The sequence below is a fragment of the Engystomops pustulosus genome, chromosome 4 (assembly GCF_040894005.1).
Source record: "Engystomops pustulosus chromosome 4, aEngPut4.maternal, whole genome shotgun sequence".
Classification (NCBI taxonomy): domain Eukaryota; kingdom Metazoa; phylum Chordata; class Amphibia; order Anura; family Leptodactylidae; genus Engystomops; species Engystomops pustulosus.
The window spans coordinates 144,866,900-144,875,743 of record NC_092414.1 but is presented as its reverse complement, the minus strand read 5'-3'; the positions used below and the strand labels follow the sequence as shown (position 1 = coordinate 144,875,743).

General features: G+C 44.3%; 1 protein-coding gene and 2 non-coding genes across 3 annotated transcripts; all 3 read left to right on the top strand.

Moving 5' to 3' along the window:
* The first annotated feature begins 2,194 nt into the window (after positions 1–2,194).
* Positions 2,195–8,478, top strand: RPS17 (ribosomal protein S17). Its single transcript, XM_072147945.1, has 5 exons — positions 2,195–2,342; positions 3,416–3,567; positions 4,217–4,322; positions 7,648–7,713; positions 8,355–8,478. Exons 1-5 carry the CDS (start codon positions 2,340–2,342, stop codon positions 8,433–8,435), a joined length of 408 nt encoding a protein of 135 aa, XP_072004046.1. The 5' UTR covers positions 2,195–2,339; the 3' UTR covers positions 8,436–8,478.
* On the top strand, positions 4,014–4,140 carry LOC140129279 (small nucleolar RNA SNORA71). Its single transcript, XR_011855476.1, has one exon. It is a non-coding gene; the product is annotated as a small nucleolar RNA SNORA71 (small nucleolar RNA).
* Positions 5,408–5,536, top strand: LOC140129280 (small nucleolar RNA SNORA71). The gene has a single exon (XR_011855477.1). It is a non-coding gene; the product is annotated as a small nucleolar RNA SNORA71 (small nucleolar RNA).
* Positions 8,479–8,844: the final 366 nt, after the last annotated feature.

Below are 8,844 nucleotides of genomic sequence, written 5' to 3'. Positions count from 1 at the left end.
CCCCGGCCCCCATAGTAATTACCCCTACCCAGCCCCCATAGAAATGTCCCCATGGTAGCCCCCATATTAATGTCCCCAGTGCAGCCCCTATGTCACAGGTGCTCCTGCGACCCATGTCTTGGGTTGCAGGCTCACCCGTGCCCCTCTCCATGCTCCAGCGGCTCCACAGCTCCACACACCTGCTCCGGCAGCCATGCATGCATGTCCCCGTCTCCTAGGGCGTGCGCGCCAACTTTAAAAGATTTCAAGCGCTAGTGCACCGATGATTGGTGCTGGCCATTCCTCGAATGCTTTATAACCCAAGCTCTCCCTGTACACCCCAACGGATCTTTATGGCACGTCTAAACGCTCTGCCAGTGCGCACACACTGTGATGTAATCGGTGGCGTCATAGTGTGTGCACACTGGAAGCACGCATAGACGTGCCTCTGGCCATCTCCTGGGAAGCCGCCGAGAAGAAAGCGCCGGAGGTGAGTATGCAGTTCATTTTAAGTTCTTTTGGCCGTGGCCTGGGGCCCGGTGCTCCACTGCCTGGACTTGGCCCGTGGGGCCACCGCCTTAAAGGGTACCTGTTACCTCCAAACCCCACAACAAACCCCAAACAGATAACTGTAATTGTCATGTTATGGGGCCAGTGTGGCTTCTCAAACATTTTTATTGCCCAACATTTACTTCTGATATGCAGTCAAGGAAGCAGGAGAGCTCTTGATCCAGTCAAGACCCCCCGACTCCTCACAGCAGCTCCACCATTTTGCATGCCCCTTGTCACAGCCCCAAACCTACATCACTACTTAGCCTCAAAATTCTGCACATGCGCAATTCACCACAGGATGTGGCTGAGGAGATGCTGCCCAATGCTAAGCGCACCATGCATATGCAGAATTTTTTAACCAAGCTGTAGTGAAGTGGAGCTGAGGGCTTTGATGCAGGGCATGCAAAAGAGCTGCTGTGAGGAGGTGGGGGATCTTGACTGTATCTAAGAGATCTGTTTGGGATTTATTTTGGGGTTTGGAGGTAACAGGTTCTCTTTAATAAATAGTGTTGCACAAGTTCAGCTTTGACAAGGAGGCCAAGTTTTCTCATGGGACTATAAAGGTTTGGTCACATGGGGCGTTTACATTGAAATGCATTGGGACACATTTACTAAGAATGGATCAAACTGCACTAAGTGTGGCTTGCCTGTGTATAATGCAGGGTGCCCAGATTCATGATTTCTGGCCCGTTCTGCATGAATCTGGCACTCCCTGCAACACACTTCTGTTGGACTTGCATGTTAAATCGGCGCACGGTCCGACTGAGCACCGGAACGCTGCCGAAGAGATGGCGATCCGAAATGAAATTAGATTTTCCCTTTATTCGTTTTTCAGTAAAATTGTAAAAATATATATAAAACTATATAAATGAGGTATCACCATAATCGTAGTGATCTATAGAACAAAGATAATATGTTATTTCTATGGTACGTTGTACAGCCCAAAAAAATACAAGAAGAAATTAAACTAAAATTGATGAAGTACATCTCATGTCACTGAAAAAAGTCGAGTGGTATTTTATCCACTGAGAATTTGTACATTTTTTTTGTACAGTTTTATCCCCTGTAAAATAATGAAAGGGTTAACAAACTTCATGAAACTTGTTTTACCTACGTGAAGGGTAGTTCTATAAAGGGCTAATTTATGGGGTTTTACTTTTATTTAGGCCTCTTAAAGTGACTTAAATCTGAGCAGGTCCCTCAATAGCAGGATTTTGTTCTTTTTGAAAATGTGAGAAATCGCACCTGACGTTCGTAACATCCTACAAAAATGAGAGAATGCATAAAAAAACATGTCCACATAAAGCAGACATTTGGTTAATGTTAGTTATCAAGTATTTTGCTGTTATGAATATGTATGGAAAAAGTAGAACATTTTGAATTTAGAAAATTTTTCAAAATTTTCACCAAATTTTAATTTCCATTTTTTTTTCATAAATAAACGTGAAACATACCACCAAAAAGTACTGTACAAAGAGTCACAAGAAAAAAATTCTAAATCACTTGGATATGTTAAAGTGTTCCAAAGTTATAATCACTTAGTGACACAGGGCAGATTTGAAAAAATGGGCCGTGTCAGGAAGGTGAAAAGTGGCTTAGGCTTTAAGGGGTTAAAACGGTCCAAAAACGCGACGTTTAGCATCACCCATATAGACACCTTTTTCATCAGCTTCAATTATGGTTTACAGCTGCTCTTCCCTCCGAGCCACTAGGGGCCGCCACTGTCAGAGCGCGCTGTAACCTCGCTTCCGCCTGTTTATAGCCTCGCTCCCGGCATCCTTTGCCCTCTTCTACCAGCTCGGTCCAACATGGTGGGTCTGCTATATGAGTGTCTCTCCTGCACAATCCTTCATCATCCTCACCCTGACCCCCGAATCCCAGCATTTCCTCCCCTGCAGGGGCCGCCTGACTCTCTTATGATGTTGCGGCGTCGTATATTGGCCGCAGCTTGTGGTCCTGGCGGGGGTAATGGGCTACAGTCCGTGTCTCTGCGGGTGTCATGGGGGTTAGCCCTGCGCGCTGACTATGTTGCCGCTGTCTGAGGCCTGTTGTAATGTATCGGGAGTTTTGAGCTGTGTTGAGCCTCCGTGAGGCGGGCTCCTCCGGATGGTGGAGGTGTTTCGGGTTGCGGGCGCTGTCCAGGCCGGGGACTGAGGCCTACACCCTGCGCTGTATGTAAGGCTGCGGTATGAGGGGGAGAGTAATGTGTGGGGCCCACAGCATGTATCGCTCTGTGTGGGGGTTCTGTAGGTGGTTTGAACCCGGTCATCGGGAGAGAATCGTGTGAGAGAGTGTACATTGTATCTACCAAACCCTGTTCCCCTCATACACTCCTGGCAGGAGGATGTGCTGCCTCCATGTAATATATGACACCTCCTGTTATGCTAAGTGATGAATGCGGCCAGTGACTGGTGCTGCAGGTTATAAGTTGTCCTGTATGTCCATACCTTGCATAGCACGTCCCTTGTGTTAAAGGGGATGTTCAGGGATAATTCCATGTGTTGTTTTTGTTGTGTTTTAAAAGCGCAACTGTAATGCCACAAGGGAATCCGCTCTCAGCTTTAGAATATGGCTGCCTCTTTCCTTGGGCACTGTTCACATCTGTATCAGGATTTTATTACACTGTAAGAAGTGTCACAAACTAAAAACCGATGGTCTTCCTTTCCTGGTTTACTTCATAAGATAAGGCTTCTTTAGCGCTTGTTACTATTAGCAAGGAAAAACATGGGCTTCACTATATTTTCTTGCTGTTTAGTAATGGAGTAGGAACACAGGTATGAACTTGGCCTTACTTGGCAGACAATTGCATGCGGTGTGCGTTGTACGCACACATTTATTTTTTATGAATACTAAAATATATTTTGGATTATTCTTTTTCATTTAGGGACGCGTCAGAACAAAGACCGTGAAGAAGGCCGCTCGGGTCATCATTGAAAAGTACTACACCCGGTTGGGCAATGATTTCCACACCAACAAGCGCGTGTGTGAGGAGATCGCCATCATCCCTAGCAAAAAGCTGCGCAACAAGATCGCTGGGTAAGCTGCTACCAAGAACAAGTCTTCAGTGTTATCTTGCCATGCTAGTAGATGGATAGATGATCTCTCGGTTATTGTTTATATAGTTCAAGCAAACTGGCATCATTAATTTTCTTGCAGTTGCACATGGGGTGTTAGATGGGTTATGGTTTGAACACCTCTTTATGCCTGTGCATGTGATGTAGAGAGGCTGGTAGCTTGTGCATTAGTCCTGTCTATAGAGGTCACGTCTTGACCTATGATGGACACCGTAGCAAACGGTGTGTTTCCAGTTAATAAAGTGAGACTGTTTTTGCTACCCTAAAAGGATTTGGTGTGCTAGAATTCTTGGGTGTGTTCTGCAAATGCGACTCCATAAGGTGTCTACATATGTGTCAGACTAATAATATATTGTATGTTTGCCATCCTTCTATTATTCTATTTTGCCTCTTGCCATGTATTATACAACCTGTATCGACAATGACTGTGCTCTGCTTGTGACCCAGTCATTGATAGCGCAGGGAAAGTATTAGTGAACGATTTCCCGTGTTTGTCGGTTATCTAGTACCTTTCAGACCCTGTAACGTTCACACAGCATTTGTATTTTGAATCATAAGCTTTATAGGCAAGCATCAAATTTTTAATTTGTGTGCTTTGAATTTCTCTGCAGGTATGTCACACATCTTATGAAGCGCATCCAGAGAGGCCCTGTCAGAGGCATCTCTATCAAACTGCAGGAGGAGGAGAGGGAGAGAAGGGATAACTATGTCCCAGAGGTAAGAATATTGACATCAAATGGGGCAAAAACATTGATCCCTCCTGAGTTCCCTGTTCGTTATAGTAAATTACCATTTACTTATGACTTCATCCTTGGTGCTGTAGAACTAAGCATCTCTGCAAAAGTGAGCTGTTGTTGTATAGGCAACAGTGGTTGTATCACTAAATATTTATGCCTGGATCTGATCAGTGTTACTGATGTGTGTTAAATACTGGGACATATCTTGAGCCTGGGAAATCTCTTAAAGGAAACCCACCATTTTGAAATGGTCATTCTGACCCACACATACCTGCACATAAGTGTGTAGCTGAGATGCAGAAACTTATTTTGGTTAGGCATATAATACGGCCGTTTCGTTATAAAAATAGATACTTGTGTTTGCTAATCACCCATTCGGCGCTGCTGTGTGCGTCACCAAGTTCTCAGGAGCATTAGGACATGCGCATCGCTGGCTTGCAAAGCGGACCCGCTGGCTCACAAGGCGGCTGCGTGTACTATAACAGAAGTCTTGTGTTATCACAAGACTTCAGCAGTCTCCTCGCCCAAAGTCTCGCAATAGCACGAGAGTTCGGCAACAGTACTCGGAAGGGAGGGCGGGCACTGCATACCTGCCCTATAATGCTAATGCCCAAGTGTTGTGACGCACACATAAGCGCCGCATGGGTGATCAGCAAATATAAGTATCTATTTTTGTAACCAAACGGCCGGATGATATGCTTAACCAAAATATGTTCCTGCATCATCTCGGCTACAGTTATGTGCAGGTATGTGTGGGTCAGAACGACTATTTCTAAATGGTAGATTTTCTTTGTCTTTTCTGCTTATTGGAATTACTCCTTATGTAGCTGGGTTTGTTATTGAACAATAAATCTACTTGTGTCCCTGGAGGGTCCAAGACTGCTGCAGCAGCTGCATCTCTTCAGAACCTGATGTGCTGATGTTTTGCTCATTCTGTGAGAAAGTTCTCGGCCTGTCCCAGGTTTCGGTTGTCGTATTTGATGGGATTGTACAAAACCAGCCACATCTTCTTTTGGGGTTTTCAATGCTTGCCAACTATGTTTTTTTTTTGTCTTGTTTTGGCCAACCTGTATCGACATTGGCTCTGGCTGTGCTTGTGCCCCAGTCATTGATAGTACAGGGAAAGCATAAGTGAACAATTCCCTGTGTTTGTGGGTTGTGTTAGTACCTTTCAAACCCTGTAATGTTCACACAGTGTTTTATCAAAGTGTTGTTTTTTTTTTTCCCGTTCTGCCTTTTTGGCTTTCAATCCCTGTCTCCATGGCAATGCCACATTGGCTTGTTTACACCTCCAACTGGGTCGCAAGTGCCAGTGGTCAAGTGAGCACTGCTGCAAAACGTGGTTGTCTTGGTGTGCATCAGAGTGGTGTGACTGCTGACCCTTGCACAGTCAGTGGCTCTATAATATTGCATGGCCTGTCTGAGTGGTGACTCGCCTGTGTTCATAGGACTGCTGTACTTCAGTTACTATCACGACAGCAGCCTTTTAATGAGTTCTCATGGCTCTGCTTTGTAGTGTTCTATATATTTTTTTTTGCCTCCACCCTTTTAAGCAAGTTGTTGGCCTAGGACAGTGGTGGCGAACCTATGGCACGGGTGCCAGAGGCGGCACTCCAAGCCCTTTCTGTGGGCACCCGGGCCATCGCCCGCAGCACACCAGACAGGACTCAAAGAATTTTCCTGCAGTTCCAAGCAACTTGGAAGCAAAGATGCTGCTTTCAGTCATATTTTAAAGTGATACTTACTTGGCTACTTATGACTGTAGGAAGAGGGGAGTGTGTAGACAGGGCTGAATTATCTCTGAAGGACTTCCTGTGGGCCCCATGATTCTCTGTGTACAGAGGGACACTGGAAAGAAGCTACAATGATGCAAATTTTCCCTCCTTCTTTCTACTGTGTTGGTGTCCTCAGGAGGCCAGTATGATTGAACGTTGTTGAACAGGGAGCAATAAGTTACTGCTTTAATTTTTGGTGGCACCTCGCGATAAATCGAGGGTTTGGGGTTGCAGTTTGGGCACTCGGTCGCTAAAAGGTTCGCCATCACTGGCCTAGGATTATTTACTAAAATGAACTTGTTGGAAGAGCTAAATGCAATGTCTCTTAGGCTAATCTAAAATTGGCTCAAATATACTAGTGCCTTGAAGTTGGATAGAAGACTCCTAGACTCTGCAGATGCCCCATAATTAGTACAAATGCTGTGTCTTAGCTGTTCTTGACTTGAGGCGGTGATTGTCAACCACTCCATTGCTATATATATATATCGCTTGCCTATCCTGATAATGGGCCATCAATCTTCCTGGAATGCAGGTTTTTTGTTTTGTTTTTTTTTGTGCATGCCATTCGAAAAAATCTTAAGTGTCTTAATGCTAGGTTTACACCAACCTTAAGGGTTCTCCCACGTTGCATTTTGGCTGCGTTTGCAAGCGGTCCGCGGCTTGATCTATGGTAACGTCTGTGATCGAGAACGAGCCGCCGGTGTTTTGTTACTTTACTGCAAACCACTGGTGGCTCATTCCCGATTGCAGGAAGTTTGGTTTGCAACCAAAACGCAACATGGGACAGCGCCCTTGTGCCTTCCATCATGCTTCTGTTTATGGAAATGGTGCAACAGCTTGTTCTTAATGTTCTAATTCAGAAAAAAATGGGACGAACCCTCCTGCACGTGCACCTCTAACATAACTAATGGCAAATCAGTGGCTCAGCATTTTTTGTTATGCTATTCCAGAAAAAGTTGTACGAAGACTTAATAATTCATCCTACTGTTTACTTAAATTTTAGTTTGACTCCTTTACTTCTGAAAGCATACTTATGGTCTGTGGATCTGTATTATGGAGTCTTTCGATGCTGGTTGTGCTCCCCTTTTTTTTTTTTTTTTTTTTTTTCCCCTCCCCTTTTGCCTTGCAGATCAGTGCAACGGTACTAAATAGATTTGTATTCCTGTGTCAGACTGACTTGCGTGTTCTATCTGTAAAGATGAATGTCATTTGTCATTAAAAGAATAATGGGCTACTTTATCCGCTCCTCTGAGCTAGAGACCATATGAATAGCAGAATATCAGGGCCACCACACTGCTATTTGAAGCCGTTTGTAGGGTAGGCTCAGTGGTGATCAGCCCATAGACATGTAATTGAGCAGCACCTTGAGGTTTGGCAATCCCAGTGGTGACCCCTAAGGATCGGTCTGTCTGGTACATATGTAAAAGTTGTGCCTATGTGTTATCGTTGGAGAACTTTTTGTTTTATTGGAAAGTGGGACATTCTACCACATCGCTGAATAGGCGTGACAATTTTTTTTTTTATTATTAGGTGTCTGCCCTAGATCAAGAAATCATCGAGGTGGATCCTGACACAAAGGAAATGCTGAAGTTGCTGGTAAGCTTTATGCCAATGATATTAGGATCTATGCATTGGCTTTGTTCACGTGTGTAGATTGCCTTCATCTGCCAGTATAAGTCTTACTCGGTATATGTTTGGTTTTTTTCATCCTTCTACAAAAAGCAGTATGCGCTCAGTGGAGGCAATTAAAGTTTATGGGGGATGAATACAATAGCATGGTCTCAATCTCTGGCCTTCATTTGGCATGTTTCCCTTGTTGTGTAAACTCACTCTGGAGACATCCTGAATATTAGCTGTAGCAAACCACTGGCTGCTCCTGAGGTTCAGTCCTCCTGCTTTCAGTGGGAAGGACTTGAACCTGAAAACGTAGCCCGCATCCGATGGTATACACTGCTGCCCTTGATGAGGGTTGCGGTTACAGGCGCTGCTTGCCTTGGCTTGATTGTATGTGCGTTTCCAGTGAAACTGATGCGACTGGCACTAAGCACCTGCTGTACAAAGTGCAAAGCATCAGGTGCTAGTTAGATGACATGTGTCTCACTGAAAACTATGATGTGTTTCCATTTACATTGTTTTAAGAAACGCAATGTATGACTGCACCCCAAGGGTCTGGTGGGAATCCTCTTAATGTTTCCTTTTTTTTTTTTTTTTTTTTTTTTTTTTCTCCCCCAATTTAGGACTTTGGCGGCCTATCCAACCTGCAAGTGACCCAGCCTACTGTCGGAATGAACTTCAAAACGCCACGGGGGGCTGTTTAAATGTTTGTATTATACAGTTTCCAATAAACTTTGGAAGACCAAATACTTGTGCAAGTGCCTTCTTTAATCTTTATGGATCCTGCAGAAAAATGTAACGGGGACTGCCTGGTGTCAGTGTTGTGTCCAATAGAAATGTTCCAGCTCCAAAACTTTTGGATTTGGTAATGTAATTCTTTACATTACTTGTATGTAACATAGTTTATATGGTTGAAAAGACACATGTCTGTAAAGTTCAACCAAGGATGTCTCAAACTACTATCTGTAGCTAAAGGATTACATTTAAAATTTGACCACAGGTCATAGCAGGTATTGGGCGGTTGTCAAGCCCTTCTTTGGAGAAATATATACATTTATATACTGTACTTCTGCTTTAGGTTGGTACATTGTAGTGAGACGCTCTGTCAGTCAT